Below are 18,224 nucleotides of genomic sequence, written 5' to 3'. Positions count from 1 at the left end.
ATCATATTAGTTTTGTTATCAGCATTAACTAATAGACTTTTTTGTAAGCATACAAATAAACATCAAAGCAAACATTTCTGACTTCATGCAAAAGTTATTTTTTAAAAAGTTTTATGTGCGGGACGCCTGGGTGGCTCAGTTGGTTGGACGACTGCCTTCGGCTCAGGTCATGATCCTGGGAGTCCCGGGATCGAGTTCCGCATCGGGCTCCCAGCTCCATGGGGAGTCTGCTTCTCTCTCTGACCTTCTCCTCGCTCATGCTCTCTCTCACTGTCTCTCTCTCAAATAAATTAAAAAAAAATCTTTAAAAAAAAAAGTTTTATGTGCTTTATATGGAATTACTATCCAGTAGTAATCACATTTAATACTTTTTTTCTCCTTGAGCAGCTTCCTGGGAAGTAATGCATTCAAAAAAACATCTGTGATGCTAAGCGAAATAAGTCAATCAGAGAAAGGCAATTATCATATGATCTCTCTGATATGAGGAATTTGAGAGGCAGGGCAGGGAGTTGTGGGGGGCATGGAGGGAAAAAAGAAAACAAGATGGTACAGGGAGGGAGACAAACCATAAGAGACTCAATCTTTGGAAACAAACTGAAGGATGCTGGGGCTAGGGGGTAGAAGGAGGGATGGGGTGACTGGGTGATGGACATTGGGGAGGGTATGTGCTATGGTGAGTGCTGTGAATTGTGTAAGACTGATGATTCACAGACCTGTACCCCTGGGGCAAATAATGCATTGTATGTTAATAAAAAAAAATCTGTTAAGTTCATTATTACATGGTTCTGACAAATTCGTGTATTCAAATGGCTGCAGGTTTAATTTTAAGACATTAAGAGAATTTTCTTTATGAAGGACTAGCCTTTTGTAGGAACAAACTAAAAAAAATACAATCATTTTAACTGTATGGTTTCTAAGAAATAATTTTATATCTCTGAATATCGAGTCCTTAGATTATTTGCAAAGCCGTACTGGGTGGCAAATTTGGAGTTGAGGAACAATCTTAGGTTGTTCTTGACCCTCTGTTTTGTTTCAACCAACAGTGTAGTCTTCTACAAATTGTCCCCTTACACTGGATATTTTGAGAAGCAGGTGCTTTGTCTATTTTTTCATTTCTTTACTTTCCCAGCCCTGTTCTAATTCGCTTAGCTATGATAAATAACATCTTTTGAACTCAGCACATCTTCTTGGCCACCATCCAGTGATTTCCTGCCCTCGGGTTATTTGCCCTGTATAGTTAACATCCACCCTTCTGATCTCTGTTTTTGGAAGGCATCCGAAAAGCTCTTAATTCATGGAGAAACTAATTCAGTAAGTGAATTGTGATCTTCGCCATGAATTTTTCCTACAAGATTGTGAACCCTTTCTTGATAAGGACCGTGCTTTACATGTTGGTTCCCGTCAGTCTGCCATCATGTGCCTGGCACATAGTGAATAGCTTGTTGGCATGGACATTTTTGTGAATAATTTGTCTCCTGTACAAAATCATGTTAATTCTTCCCTGCAATATTAAGAATTAGTATTTGAGTTTTTTAAAGATTTTATTTAATTTAGAGAAAGTGAGAGTCAGTATGGGTAAGGGGAGGGGCAGAGGAAGAATCAGACTCCCTGCTGAGCAAGGAGCCCGATGCAGGGCTCAATCCCAGGACCCTGGGATCATGAGATCACTTTTATTCAATCAGTGCTTCATTGTGTTGAAAGCTAACGCAGTATTCTTCTCTAAGTATGCTTTTTCTTTCTTTTTAAGATTTTATTTACCTATTTGACAGACAAGTAGGCAGAGAGGCAGGCAGAGACAGAGGGAGGAGGAAGCAGGATCCCCGCTGAGCAGAGAGCCCGATGCAGGGCTTGATCCCAGAACCCTGGGATCATGACCTGAGCCAAAGGCAGAGGCTTTAACCCACTGAGCCACCCAGGCACCCCTCTAAGTATGCTTTTAAATTGCCTCTAGTAACATGATCTTTGGGAAAATTAGCCTTTGAGAAATACTGGAAAACATGAGCAGAAAATATTAGACATTCCTATCTGTTTGCTTTTGAGAGTGCTATTTTATTTATTTATATGAGTAATATTGAAACAAACTTAGTTTCTTAAGCCTATCTAAAGTTGACATTCTAATACAATGTCAGTATTCTTTACCAAACATGTGTCTATTAAATCATGTATTTGAATAAGAATGTAGTTCAAATACTTGCACTTGAGCTCCACATTACTTAAATTGTCACCAGGTAATTTAATCTTTTTAAGGTGATTTGTATTAATACAATCATCAGTAATTCTGAATAAGAACAATGAAGCTTCCAAAACTCATTTGCTACTAATATTTGGACTACACATTCTTAAGTCAATATGATAGAATAAAAATACGTAGTCAACACAATATCTTCCTAAAAGATTGCCCATACATTGGTGAGAGCTCAGGAGTTCAGACACACTCTCTTTCCCAAGTCATAATCATGATTTTTTAATAAAGAATTCCTGTGTAATATGGGGGAAAAGAGATGGGATGGTTATAAATTAGTGTGATAACATATTGTCTTCCTACTATCCAAGAACATTTTTTTTTCATCCAACAAGAAGCCATAACTTTATTAATGATAGAAACAGTACAAATTTCAAACCAAGCTGCAGTTATTCTTTTTAAACACCAAAAAAAGTCCTCGTTTTCAGATGGTTACATTGTTAATTCCATAATAGCATTTACAATGTCATTACTGTTGTTCTTCAGGGCTCGGACTGCCTTTGCTCTTGACACATTTGCTTGTGACATGACCAATTCTATGTCCTTAACCTCTACACCGGTTTCATCAACCTCTTCCTCTTCACTCTCCTTTTGTACAGTTGGAGTCTGTGTGTTTTCTTGAATGTTTGAGACAGCTTCACCTTGAACTTTGAATTTCTCAGCAGCTGCCAGTTGTGCTTGCTGAGATAAATCCTCGATCTTGGCTTCCCCAAAAACTATGTAGGTATCTGAAGCTGGGCTCTTGTAGACATCTGGTTTTGTGATGACAAAGAGGATATTCTTAGATTTCCGGATAGTGACTCTTGTAACCCCTGTAACGTGTCGAAGACCCAGTTTGGACATAGCCTTCCGTGCCTTCTTTTCACTCCGGCTCTGTTTTGCTTTACTGACTGGTTCTTCGTCAATTTCAGCGGCTGCTGCCAGCTGGGCTTGCTGTGTGGTTGCCTGTGTGGAATCCTGTTCCTCAAGCTCTGGTACTGATTCATCACTGTCAGATTCTGTTCCAGACCCTGTCTCAGCCTGGGGCTGTGGCAACTCCTGCTCTGTAGCAGGGACGGTTTCTGTGGCTTCACCAGGCATTTTGTGCGGGGGACGCGGAACCAAGATGGCGGCAGAAAGAGTCCAAGAACATTTTAGTAGTACTATTACTACAGTCAGTTTATTCTGTATTCATTCCTATGGTGTGTTTGAAACCAACGTTGTCTATCTTTTTGATTATGCTATCCCATCTTTGTAAGAAAAGTTGACAAAATAGAAGATTAAATAGCAAAGCAAAACAGAGAGAAAATTCATAAAAAATGCAGAGAGAATGTCCCCAAATCTAAGGAAATTAGATGAGTTGATTTTTGAAATATTATCCCATGTCATCAGCAAATTTCATACCATGACCTACTTCTTTTGACTCTCCTTGTAGTTTCTAATGCGATAACCATAAAACCCAATCTGGAGGGGCACCCATGTGGCTCAGTTGGTTAAGCAGCCGACTCTTGATCTCAACTCAGTTGGTTAAGCATCCAACCCTTGATCTCAGAGTCACGAGTTCAAGCCCCATGTTGGGCTCCACACTGGACGTGGAGCCTAGTTAAAAACAAAACAAAATAAAACAAAACTGACCTTGAATGTGCAACCACAAAGGTTCAATGAGAAAATCACTGTTAAATAATTTGCAGGAATCTTCAAATTCCTAGTATCAGCAGTAGATCTCACTGTCCTCCACAACTGTAGTTCCATTCAGGAAGAATCAGAGTAAGATTTTTTTTCAGAGTAAGATTTTAAAGACTCTAAGCACTGAAAAGATTATGACACTTAGAGCACCAACAAGCAGAAATAAACATTTTAAATAAGGTAACATAACTTAAGAATATTTTAATAAATCTATTAAGCGATGCATAAACTCAGTACAGAGACAAAATATTCCTTTACCTAAGACCTTAAGGCCTCTGGCTGAGGTTTTTGATACTATAGATTCAGACTCCTTAGGTGAGATTAAGATTGGGAGTTTTAAAATATGTTTGTTTGTGTGTGATTAGGAACAAGAGGCAACAGAAAGAATGCTCCCTAAATTTTCTAATGCTGAATATCTGCTTTTCCTTAAAAATCACCTGCAATCTCACGTTTGTTTCCCTTTACCTTTCCAAGTTCATAGTAATGAACACACAGAAGTCATTTTAAAATATTATATTATTATAATCCCTAGCCCCATGATCTTTATTCACTGAAATATTTTGAAGAGCTATGAAGTTTTTAACAGCAGAATTATAAACATTAGTTTAAATCTTTGCCCATTCCCCAATAAACACTAGCTGTGAACCACCAGTGCTATGCAAATAGTAGCTACAGTGAACAAATAATTCCTGTGAGGTTTTGTAAGCTTTTCACTCGGTTAATTGAACAACAGAGTTATGTGCTCACTTTGACTCCCCAGACTCAGTAGGAGAGTTAATATGAGGTCATTTATCTTGAACATTACAAATATGAAGTGCCGTATAAATGCACCGTGATAATATAAACGATTGAGTTGCGTTGAAGCTTAATGTCATACTTCCCATTTATCTTAAGACTTGATTTAGCAAAATTTCCTATTTTCATTAACAGCAGGAATCACATACTCACACCAGGAAACAAATGAGTGTCACTAATGAAACAGTTTTGTGCAAGTAGCATGATTTCCAGATCCGAGTCAGTTCTTCAAAGTCATGTAATTGAGCATGCTTTATACAGTAATAGGATTATATAGACATTAGTCCCTTCCCCAACTCTAAGTAAGACTACACCCTAAGAACACTAGAAAAAATGAAAATGCACCCATTCTCAAAAGTCTGAGATAAAATTTGATTTTACTGGTGCCTCTTGCTAATTACAAGTCAAATCACCCATCATCCCTTGTATTTTAGTGACTTTTAGGTTCTACTGGTATCTGCTTCACCTGTTTTCTTTTCCCCTCCCCTGAGAAAGAAAATCTGTATCTAATCAATTACCTACAAAGACTGTGTTTCAGATTTACTGAGAAACCAATAAGTATTTGCAGAATAAAAAGAGAAGTTTTTTTTTAAGATTTTATTTATTTGACAGAGAGAGATCACAAGTGGGCAGAGAGGCAGGCAGAGAGAGAGAGAGAGGAGGAAGCAGGCTCCCTGCAGAGCAGAGAGCCCGATGTGGGACTCGATTCCAGGACCCTGAGATCATGACCTGAGCTGAGGGCAGAGGCTTAAGCACTGAGCCACCCAGGTGCCCCCAAAGAGAAGTTTTTTAAAGGGGGGGGTAGTCTTAGAAGTCTTGGGTATGCTACTGAAAGTCATGAAATTAAGTATAGCATTTATTTTTACTATTTGGGTATGGAAAATAATATTAGGAACTCTGGAAACAATGTTCTTCCATCAAGCAAGTCCACAAAGATGAATAGTAATATAAGTTAAAGGAGCCAACTAACTGAAAGTACATGACTACTTTTCATTTATCTTCAGCCCCAGTTGAAATGGTTTTATGTTCATTCATTTGGACTCCGTTAAGAATTTACAACACATGAGGAAAGAGCTTTGATGATTATTGACACACTATATAATATTGATGATACTTCACCTTTTTCCTATGTCCTTTGAGTATTAACTCTCTGTGGGCCTACATTTGCCCTCTTATTATATAAACCCCAAAAAGAAGAAAATAATGTCTTGCTCATAGTAGTTGCTTATTAATGGCTTTCTATGAGGTTTCACTGCAGGGAAAGGATTTAAAAACTTAATAATCCTGCTAGTTCTTTGAGCAGTTTAGAGCTTAGGCAATATTTAAAGTTTGATGGCATTCTCCTGGGAAGCCATCATCTCTTTGCTTTTCCTCACATTTAAGATTTTAATTGCCTCAGTGTTTCAATAACAATTATAGCCTATTCAAAAATTTTCTTTCTGTGATCTGACAGCTCTGAGTTTTAATTTCTGAAAACCTTTCCTTAAGTAGGTTATATTTGTTACCCCAAATCTCAGAGGAATTTCAATCTGTGCCATACGGAATCAAGTTCGCATTTACCTACTACGGATCCATCAGTGTTTTACCCGCTCTATATATTGGGCAAGCAGAACTTTTCAGTGTTTCCATTTCCTTTTGTGCCACAAATCTAGCAGCGTACTGACTCAGTCACTTGACTTATTATTCTGCATTGATCCAAATAAAGTGTCTTCTGCTTTTTTGGTATAAATTTAATTCAATTCCTATTTATGCTTGTTCAAATCCAGTAAAGCTTTTCTATTAAGATGGATGTGGCAATGGGCAACTTCTAATTACTTCCCAAATTTCTTTATCCATCAGAACATATCTCTAAGAAATGTTCAGCTTGATTCTCTCATTTCTTTTTAGGAGAATACTAGAAAAATAAATAAATTGAGATACAAACATTTAAATGGGTATGAACCCATTTTCTCTGCTAGGGAAGAAATAATTTTATGGCACAGAGAGAACAAGCCTTCACCTGCTACGTCCTGCAGGTAGATTCCTCACTTTTCTCATCTGGCCATTTTTCTGAGATGTTAATGCCATCATCCTCACTTTTTAATTTTCCTGACATTTCACAATCATTCCTACTCCTCACACTGTGATCCTTACTTGCTCCCATCTCTGCCATTATAATAATTCAAGATTCTTCATATACCTCATATTAACTGTATTGATTAACTGTATTAGCTTCTTTTTTAAAAAAAGACTTTATTTATTTTAGAGAGGGGAGGGGCAGAGGGAGAAAAAGAGAGAGAATCTCAAGCAGACTCTCTGCTGAGCACAGAGCCCAATGCTTGGCTCAATCTCACAAACCTGAGGTCATGACCTGAGCTGAAATCAAGAACTGGAGATTTAACCAACCAACCCAGGTGCCCAGGTATTAGTTTCTATTGTTCTGTAACAAATTACCAAGAACCGTGTCTTAAAACAACACCCATTTATCAGCTCACAGTTCTGTAGGTCAGAAGTCCAGGATTCTCTGGTTAAGGTCTCAGAGGGCTGATGTCAGTGTGTCCTCTGGGCCAAGCTCTTATCTGTAGTCTCTGGAGAAGAATCTACTTCCATGGTCTTTCAGGTTGTTGGTAGAATCTAGTTTCTTGTGGTTGTAGGACTGACGTACCTATTTTCCTCCTGGCTGTCAGCTGGGGGGTGCTTTCTGCTCCTAGGAGCAGCCCATGTCTCCCCCCCACCCCACCATGGCTCCATCTTCAAGGTCAGAAGCTGCATTTAGAAGCCTTCTTAATGCTTCTGTTCCCTTTGACACCCCCTTCACTTATGAGCCAGAGGAAATTTTTTGCTTTTAAACCACTAATGGGGGGCGCCTGGGTGGCTCAGTGGGTTAGGCCGCTGCCTTCAGCTCAGGTCATGATCCCAGGTCCTGGGTTCGAGCCCCACATCGGGCTCTCTGCTCAGCAGGGAGCCTGCTTCCTCCTCTCTCTCTGCCTGCCTCTCTGCTTACTTGTGATTTCACTCTGTCAAATAAATAAATAAATAAATAAATAAATCTTTAAACCACTAATGGGATGAGATTAGGTGTGCCTGGATAATCTCTTTTGCCATATAAAGCAACAAACTCATGGGAGTAATATCTCATTTTACATGCCCTGGTCACACTTATAGGAAAGGGGATTATTCAAGGTCATTGGACCCATATGAGGGTCATTAGGATCATTCTTAGAATTTGAAGTACCTTTCATAAAATTTTGACCGATATTGGCAGCATTGAAATACACTTTAGTGTGACATTCAGAACATACACACACACAATGTTTCACCAAAAAAGGATTTATTCTTACTGTGTACAAATAAATGATGTTATTTTCTATTCTCTTCTACATCATAAAAACTAAAAATTACTTTAACCTACTACATTGAGAACAACCTCCCCCCTTTTTTAAACCACATTGGAGAAGAGAACCACTTTTGTTTCCTTTCTTAGAAACTCATTTGTAATGTTGGCAGTTTGCAAAATTGCTCTATCCAAATTGGCATGAGATACATTTGAAGTGAATTATCTGTTATTTTTAATGCTAACTTATCCTGTTCTTCATTTTACGTTAATGTTCTTGCCCTGTGCACATAGATGTACTTTGCATATAAAGATAGAGTCTCCAGAATTCAATGTGTACTCACATAGACTGTTGCATCTAGGTAAGAGCATTTTATTCTGTGTAAAAACCACCACAATGTCCACAAATATAAATGACCTTTTTTTTTTTTTAGTAGTTATTGTGGTAGTCACTAGATGGCAGCTCTAAAATGCATGTTGCCCAAAATGAAAGACGCCCACAGAAGGAATTCCCATTTATTAAATATCAGAATTCTACCTCAGACATTCTGTGGGAACTTGGGATTGCCCAACAATAAAGCAAGCATTAATGTGTCATTGTTTAATGTCCTCAAGTTTTCTTTTTGAAACATTTATAGTAGGTATTTTTTGCTTTAAGCTACAACTTTTAATACATTCATCATACAACTCTGGCACCGTAAGTGCCTTTGGATCTTATAGATTTGAGACTGAAATACAGTTTGATTCCAATAACCTTATAGCCTGGTGAAAAATTGGAATAGCATGCATCTTTCAGATCCAAGTTAATTGTTACTTCTTAAAGAAGCCCTATTTGATCAACCAATCTAAATTAAAGTCTCTCATAGTATACTATCCTTTCTCTTAGCACCAGTTACAATTTCCAGCAATATAGAATTGGTGTGATTATTCATATAAGGTCTGTGACCTGCCCATAGCTTTCTTTTCCCTACAAAAACAAGGATCATGTCTATTTTGCCTGTCACCATGTCACCAGCACCTAGCACAGATCCTGACCTATAGAAGGCCTTCAATTGAGGCTTATTCAATAAGTTAATGATATATATGAGTGTGGAGCCTTTCCTTTTTTCCTCATCAAATGTTTTTTGTTAGAGACCTAACACTTAAGTACAGTGAACTTTTTTTTTCAGGGACTACAAGGCTAAAGTGAATCAAGTTTACTGTCATTGCAAAAAAAAAAAAAAAAAAAAAAAAAAAAAAAAAAAAGAAGGCTACCACTTTACCACTTACAGGTATAGTTTCAAGTCCACCTCTAGATAACTTTAATGAAAAGGATGATTTGGAAAACCTTCCCATACTATGATTTTCATGGAGCATAGAAGAAATACCAAGCTGCTAGCCTGTTTCCTTTGTCGCAAATACACTTCTGTGACCCATCTGATTTCATGTGACTGCCAGTTCCCTCATTAACATCAAAGGTTGCTGCAACAGATATTGCTCTATTACATTTCTTATGATTCAATTATGAATTTCTTGGCAAAGAAAGCATGAGTCTTCAGATTTGAAAGAATATAAAATATAAGAACAATAAACGTATGTCTTCATTTCACTCTAGCAGTTTATACTGGCGGGTGGTTTTGTACCCATTCATATTATTTTTTCTTTTATAATAGCATAACTAATATAATGATACATTGAATTATTCCTTGAAATGGAGTATGAGTTATGCCTTCCTGTAAATAGAACTGACTTGCTACTCTAAATCATTATGAATAGATGTGAAGGTCTGTGATTCTACCTGCCCTTGTCAATTGAAAAAGCATTCTATCATGCTTTCAAGGTTGACAGACATAATACAACTTCCCTAGTTCAATAGCTCTTTGTTTTACTATTGTTGTATTATTTGGATAACAAATGTCCTACTGAAATAGAAACTTGGAGAACATTTTGCTGATGGAGTTAGAATCAATGTAAAGATTTGAAATAGATTGGACATGCACTTATTTTTTTCCTCACCTGCTTGTCCTGATAGTTATGACCTTAAAAGTGAAAATAAGCCACACAGTTGACTCTTTTACAGTCATTTCAAGATTTAAGAACCAAAAAAAAATTATGATCTATAGAATTTGGTTTGCATAAATATACCCTCTAGTTGGCATCATCCTTTTTATATAGGCTGGATTAGAGTACACTCTTAAACTGAAATCTATAGCTTTTGGCAATCCAGTCCAGAAAAAGGTAGTAACCAAGTAATCACATATAATTGACACATAATTTATGAAATTAAAATATTAGATGGTAATAAACTGAATGTAATCAATCAGCCTTATAAAGTTATTATTTTAAGATTTGGTCAGCTGTCTTTTCTAGAGTTCATTAAAAACAAACAAAATAAAAAATATTTTAATTACCATTGTCTACAGAGAGCAAATACAAACTGTCAATGACTACCAACCAACTACCCCAATTTAACTCAGAAAAAAATCTCTAAGGACTCTTTATCCTCAACACTGCAACTCCAAAAGCTCAAGAGCTATTTTTGTGTGCCTACTGTATATGTGTCTGCTTAAAAATGATGAAGTGATAGGGTCTTCTTAATGGAATTCTTACTCACATCATTATGGATGATAAGATGTAATTCTTACATCATTATGGACACTAAGATTAAAAACATGTATCATTTTTATAAATATGTGTTAATAGTGCATTATTTCCATGGGACTATAAAACCTAAAGATGTAATTATGTTAAAAACCTACAGAAAGGGAGGCCTGGGTGGCTCACTCAGTTGGGCACCAACTTGATTTTCCTTGGGATCATGATCTCAGGGTTGTAGGATTGAGCCTCCTGTGGGGTCATGCTGGGCATGGAGCCTGCTTGGGATTCTCTCTCTCCCTCTCCCTCTATCTCACTCTCTAAAAGGAAAAAACAAAAACAAAAACAACAACAACAACAAACCCATAGGGAAAAAAACACCTACAGAAAAGGTCCATCAATTTAGAAAGCATGTGCTTCCATAGTACATCATCATGATTGTTTGGATACCACTTTTCTCTCTCTCTTTTTTAAAAGATTTTATTTATTTATTTGAAAAAGAGGGGAGGAGCTGCAGGGGAGCTACAGAGGGAGAGGGAGAAGCAGACACCCTGCTGAGCAGGTAGCCCTATTTGGGTTTCCATCCCAGGATCCTGAGATCAGGAACTGAGCTGAGGGCAGATGCTTAACTGACTGAGCCACCCAGGTGCCCCTGGGTACCATTTTTCTCTTGACTAGATTGCCAAACACTATTGATGTTACTATCCTGAGATGGTACTATAATCCAGCCTATTATAAGGAGACTAAAGCTGACAGGAAAGTGTATTTATGCTGAACCTGCTGGTAAAGAGCTATTTATAAGAAATAACTTCGCCTTTTGACAAACCATTTATTTCCACTCTGCAGTTCACGGCTTAAGTGAGCGACTTTGTTTCTTTCCCTACACATGTAAATTCTGAGTGTTTAGGTATCCTCCTCATTTGAATATCATGGGAACCCTACAAATTTCAATTCTAGTCTGATGCAAAACATTCTTTCTGATGTCACCTTTGCCCCTTTTTTCAAGGTAAGATGATTTAGATACATGTATTATAACCATTTCTGACTGATTTGCCTCAATCTTTGAAGACAAACTTAAAAAATCTAGAGAAAATAAATGTTTATTGTGAGTTATTTCATTAAGAATAGATTTTATGGGGTGCCTGGGTGGCTCAGTGGGTTAAAACCTCTGCCTTCGGCTCAGATCATGATCCCAGGCTCCTGGGATCGAGCCCCCATCGGGCTCTCTGCTCAGCAGGGAGCCTGCTTCCCCCTCTCTCTCTCTGCCTGCCTCTCTGCCTACTTGTGATCTCTGTCAAATAAATAAATAAAATCTTTTTTTAAAAAAAGAATATATTTTATTAGAATTGCATATTAGGAAAGTAATCAATGTGAACTAAAATAGGTTGGTAACTAATCATGTTACTCCGAACATAATTTTAAAATAATCAGATAATTCCATAGACTAATTTGAGAAAATGCACTTACTCATTACATAAACATACCTCTTCACTTTAATATCTGCCAGTCATTTAGCTCTTCACGGAGCAATTTCATATTTACCAGCTTTTTGGCCTCACACTAGATTACACAAAGGCACAGAAGGATTGAGTTGCCCAAAGTTAAGAATTCAAGAAGTAAAAGTTGGGCTCATCTTTCCATCTTTGGCTCCCAAAAATCTGTGCTCATTCAAATGCAACATACTTATGTGTTCCTCTAATAACAATTAAAGTCAGCTTCTCCCTCTACTGTATGCATTTACTCCTAAAGCTTTAGAGACATAATGTTCTCAAAAAGTGAGTTGCCTGACTCAATAATATATATAAAGGACCAAAGACTTTGTATGGGTACTTAACTATGTGATCTAGACAGAAAAGGCATTATTTGGCAGACTCAACTATAACTGAATACTTCATTGCTTCAAAGGAGTGTCTGCTTTCAAAGCAACTGGCACAGTGAAACGGTTTTAGCAAGATCAAAGGCAGTGTCATTTTGTGAATCCCTTGGGTTAATTCTGGTGAGCCAAAGCTAAAAGCTATGTTCTCTTGCTATTTAAAACCTCCCTAGTGGAGTTTTGCTTTGCCTACAATTACATCAGTTATGCCAAATTCCCAAACTGTATTAAAATAATAATCTAAGACTATTCATTGATGGGATTATTTCCATATTACTTGTCTGAATATGTTTTCCAACAGGAAAAAAAAAACTGCCTTCTTTACATTTCCGCCTGAGTCAGGGAAGTGTTAATTGTATCTAAAAATCACTTTGTTCCCGTGCTATTGTTTTGGGTAAATTACATGATCAAGAAAGCAACTGTGAGATTTAACAAAGTTTTGCATAAACAACTTATGTTTGAGGATAGTCCTGCCAGCATATCCCTGCCAGAGTTAGTCCCTGGAACAGTAGGCATAACACAACCATGTGGGACTTCCAGTCTAGGAATTAATACAGATTGGAGAACAACAGTTTTCTTTCCCTTTCTTCCTTCTGTTTCCTTCCCCTCTCTCTCCCTCACTACCCCCTTCTTTCTTCCCTTCTCTTCCTCTCCTTCCTCCCTTCCTTTTTTCCCTTGCCTTTAGCCTGACATCCTTTTTGGAATATTTGAAGAGCCAGGTGTTAAGGAATGCATTCCAAAGGAGCATTCTACTGCATTTAATTTTGTAGTCTATGACATTTCTTTCATCTCTTTCACTTAAAGGGAGGGCATGAGACATCAGTACTAAAGTTTTGCATAAACTAGTGAGATTTCCATCATCTGTGACTCTTAGAGGCCCTTTGCTCCCCATAAGGCTCAGCATCAAAGGACTGGAAAGAGAATAGGAGATTTGCTTCTAATCTTGGTACTGACAACAATTAACATAAGGATACAGGACGGGATGGATCATTTATCTCTTCTGGATCAGCTTCCTCACCTATCAAAACAGGAAGCTGTGTGGTCTTCGGGTGGCCCCTTTCAACACCTTCCCTGAAAGTATACTTAGTAGGCACAGAGACTGGCAATTTAGAGAACTGTATAGTTTCTTACAGAAATCAAAGAACTACTCTAAGGGTTAGTGGTATAGAGTGAATGAGTGTAGACCCTGGAGTGAATAATTCTGAAATTGAATCCTGCTCTACCACTTACTAACAGTGTTTGGTATTTTGTTAACATGTCAATTTATTTTTTAATCTGCTATTGTACTGTTGCCACGGTAACAATTAAAGGAGACAAAGTATATAAAGTATTTCCCACAGTGTTTGACATATAGTAATAAATTAATACACGGAGGGGCACCTGGGTGGCTCAGTGGGTTAAACCTCTGCCTTCAGCTCAGGTCATGATCTCAGGGTCCTGGGATCAAGCCTCACATGGGGCTTTCTGCTCAGCGGGGAGCCTGCTTCCCCCTCTCTCTCTGCCTGCTTGTGATCTCTCTTTCTCTCTCTGTCAAATAAATAAATAATATCTTTAAAAAAATAATACATGGAAACAATTATTATGCATCCCCTTCTTACATTCTTTTCATACTGAGAAATTTCTACAGGGATTACCCAATCGAGAAGATTCTTTATTCTTCTACTTATTTTAGGGTGACGGATGGTGACTTAGAGAGTAACACCTCCCAGGGCATACCATAATAATACATTCAGTGGCATGAACTTTATAAAGTTTTATATTGACAGCTTCTCTACTGCCAGATGCAAAGTATCTTGCCAAAAGGTATGTGGGAAGCTGATGAGTAAGTTTCCACAAATATTGGCGCGAGCTGGTTGCTTGTTTCATGAATGTAACTTCTCAGTTTTTGGTAAGTCAACTGCAATGACCATTTAGAATAATTTCTGGCTTTCTTTGAGTAGCAGGTGTTTTGTGGTCTGTAGAATTTTTCAAACTTATATGTGTGTGTGTGTGTGTGTGTGTGTGTGTGTGTGTGTGTCATAATAAATTCAGCTGTGGAGACACTATATTGCCAACACTTCTATCTTTGGCTTGCATTGTTTTTAGCTGCTTCTCTCTACAGATGGTTTTAATCTGGACCAAAATATTTTAGTAAGTTAAAATTAGATTTTAAAATTCAAGGAATCCTTCTTACAATATAAGCAATACAGTAACAACAGATTTTATTTTAGATCCCTGATACCAGCAGATGGTGGGAAGAAATTAAGTTTGAGTAGAGAATAGTAGTGAATATATAATCACAAATATCTTAGTAACCTTAAGGATCAAGGTAATTTGCCAAAAGTAGCTTGCATAACCTCTATTCCTTTACCAATGGAAGAGATGAATAAAACCTTGAAAACCGTTAAAAATTATAGATTTTACCACAAATTCTCAATTAACAAATAATTAGTAATCAGTAGAAAGAACAAGAATGTAACCTCTATATGGGCATGGGGCTTTGCTTCATTTACTGGTGTATCCTGTCTGGGAAGGGAAATTTTTTCCCTACCCGTCTCTGTTCTTCGGCTGTTCTAATAACCAAAATAACATAAGACAGATGAACAGGGGGGAAACAAATTTAATTTTATATGTATGGGTTCCCCAACGATATGAGACCCACTGACAGGCAGTTCAGGTTTATGTGCAGTCTTGAGCTAAGGAGAAGGGAGTTGGGGTTTAAGACTTCGTAGCGGAGGAAGACAATTCATAAGGAGATAGGAGGAACACATTTTTGGTAAACATATGTTTGCCTTCCAGGTGGAAAAGTCTTCCTGATGTGCACAAAAAAGTTAGTGATAGCTGTCTTCCTGGTACAGATTCTCTATCTAAATTTTTTTAGACAGTTAAGTGGGAGATAAAAAGCTCATTTTGAGTCTGTTGAGCCTTGATTGCCTTCAACTCAAATAATTCACATGCCAAAATGGCATATTCTGAGGTGTCCTGCCCTGAACCCCATCAATCCCAAGTGGCTAGAATCCCAAGCACATAGTGGGTATTAGATAAATCCCAAGCACATAGTAGGCATTAGATAAATGAGTTAAATAAATGAACAATGTCTTTTTTTAAAGATTTTATTTATTTGACAGAGAGCTCACAAGCAGGCAGAGAGGCAGGCAGAGAGAGAGGGGAAAGCAGGCTCCCTGCTGAGCAGAGAGCCCGATGTGGGGCTAGATCCCAGGACCCCGGGATCATAACCTGAGTCGAAGGCAGAGGCTTTAACCCACTGAGCCATTCAGGCACCCGGAACAATGTCTAGATGAACACGTAAACTCTTTGCTTATATTGTCTTCCTAAATGTGCTTTGTAAAAAAAATTTCCCAAATTTTAGAATCTCAAACTTGCAATTTTCTAGGAAAAAACTGCTTTAACCTCTTTCAACCTAGCAATTTTTTTTCCTTTAAAGTGAGTTTTGGAACTTAAATTAGGTGAAACTAATTATCAGTGTCTGACACATAGTAGCACAACACCTGCACTTTGAAAAAAATAAGTTCCTGTAATTTAATCTAGAAATTGTCATTTATAAAATAAGAAAATAGGACTTCTTAGGACAGCTTATTTATTTATTTTTGTTTTTTAAGGTTTTTTTTTTTAATTAATTTATTTGAGAGACAGCAAAAAAGAGAACACTGAGAGAGAGGGAGAGGGAGAAGCAGACTTCCAGCTGAACAGAGAACCCGACGAGGGCCTTGATCCCAGGAACCTGAGATCATGACCTGAGCTGAAGGCAGATGCTTAACTGACTGAGCCACCCAGGTGCCCTTGGGAACAGTCCTTTAAATGTAACAATAGAAGGCACCCCTGTTGGTTTTCTTCTCAAATTTAGCTTAACTGTGGGTAAAACTGTAGAATAACATGTTGATATTTTAGCAAAATTGCTTACAGCTGGTCTATATTATAGTATGAATCTGTGTGATAGGAAATTATGTCTCTACTGTCCACAAGTGGGTGGAACAATCATGACTGCCTATATATAATCTTTCGGTGAAATGTCAAAAACAGTTTTTGCTGTTATGAAGCATCTGCTATTTCACCAATGGCATTTTTCCAAATTTGCGGTGTTCCGTATTTTGTAGATTTTTAGTATTAGGGAAGTTAATTCTCCTGCTTGGAAAATATGAATGAAAATATTCATCCACTCAAAAGGGCTTTGCCTCATCATGAGATGATTTGAGTTTATGAAGTGATGGTGTTTTGGAGGATGATAATAGTAAGATGGGTATACCCATAGCAGCTTTCTTTTCATTCCCCACCCCCCATACACACACATACACACACACACTTTGAAGTCATGAACCAAAGGATTTGAAGATTTAGGTTGGTTTGAACTTCCTGACAGATTTTATTTTGTAAGTTGAGTGGCACAGGAGGCACTCTGGGAGAGTAATTAGCAGAATTCTTCACGCATCTAGTTAGGAAAAAAAAGTGAAAACATTACATGTCATTTGTGGTCTGATATTTTAGCTTAATATCACTGAGAGGAGTTATAAAATAGGCAGATCTGTTTTTCTAATTATTGACACCATCTGGTATAAAGTTCACAGAACTGGGGCAAGAAACAGTATTTTCAACGTTGTCCAACTGAAGTACTATTTTTCTCCATAAATAAATAAAAAGGAAGAAGAGTACACAAAACGGTAAACAGGTATTAGTTGAGCATTAAGCCTTTAAAGCAGAAGTCAAGCTTTCGATAGCCACGAATCTGACGATTGCTTCTTAAACTTCACTCTTCTATCTTCTAGGCATCAGATTTTTTAAAATCAGATAATTGCAATTAAAAAGTTTTCTGCTAAATTTATTGTGAGTCTGTGTAGTCTCTTAACTCTTGAAGATGAGACACGCATTTCAGATTCATTTAAGGAAGTAGGAAGAAGAAATAGGACAGAATGCATGCACATAAATTTGTAGGACACGTCGGTTGCATTAGGAACATACTGAAGTTAAAAATCGCTTTCACACTCCGTTCAAATCAAGACGTTGTGGGTGAATGTCATGTCTTACATTTAATTGGCAGTAACAAGAAGTAGAATTTAATTGTAACGAAGCTCAGCTCTTTAGAAGTATCTTGTTTAAAAAAAAAGATTTTATATATTTATTTGAGAGAGAACGAGAGCGAGCATAATAAGCAGAATGAGGGGCGAAGGGGGAGGGTTGAAGCATGTTGTTTGTAAAATAGCACAAAATAATATCAAGCTTTTAGGAAAAACAACTTGAATCTCAGCATTTCAGAGCCAGAACAGATAAAGATTGTCTATTACAACAACTTCATGGTATGGATAAAAAACTCAGGCCCGAATTGGTCCAGTGACTTATCCTAAGTCATACATCAAACAAGTCAGGGCTAGAACCTGTGTCTCCAACCTCCTAGCCTACTCTTCTATGCTGTGTTATATATATATTTAACATTTAAGGTACTAAATGATACTAGAATGAATTCTATATTATATAAATTGCTAGTAAAATTAATTTTGATTTTGACTCAATTTTATGTATTTGTTTCATGTCATGCCATTAACCTGTGATTTTTAAGTCTTGCTGTATTTTGGCGATTTATATGCATTATGTAATAAGTTATAAAGCATAAGTAGGACTCACGTGTTTTTTGTGTTGTTGTTTTTTTTTTTTTTTAATGGGACAGCAGAACCATAAATAGACTGATCCTTCCACTGCCAAGTGGACTTTTGTTTGTTTTTCTCCCTTTATCTAGGTGATTCTGGAGCTGTGAGATGAAGAGCTTTTGGAAA

General features: G+C 37.3%; 2 protein-coding genes across 2 annotated transcripts in view; one reads left to right on the top strand and one right to left on the bottom strand.

Annotated features, from left to right (window-relative positions):
* The window catches only part of HTR2C (5-hydroxytryptamine receptor 2C), a 295,033-nt gene that overhangs the window by 104,247 nt on the left and 172,562 nt on the right, over positions 1 to 18,224 (top strand). The gene's annotated exons all lie outside the window — the stretch shown is intronic.
* On the bottom strand, positions 2,558 to 3,364 carry LOC125092269 (nascent polypeptide-associated complex subunit alpha-like). The gene has a single exon (XM_047716649.1). The coding sequence runs from the start codon at positions 3,320 to 3,322 to the stop codon at positions 2,675 to 2,677; it is 648 nt and encodes a 215-aa protein (XP_047572605.1). The 5' UTR covers positions 3,323 to 3,364; the 3' UTR covers positions 2,558 to 2,674.

This window comes from Lutra lutra, chromosome X (genome assembly GCF_902655055.1).
Source record: "Lutra lutra chromosome X, mLutLut1.2, whole genome shotgun sequence".
Taxonomy (NCBI): Eukaryota; Metazoa; Chordata; class Mammalia; order Carnivora; family Mustelidae; genus Lutra; species Lutra lutra.
The sequence above is the reverse complement of the archived record's forward strand: the minus strand, read 5'-3'. Positions and strand labels throughout refer to the sequence as shown.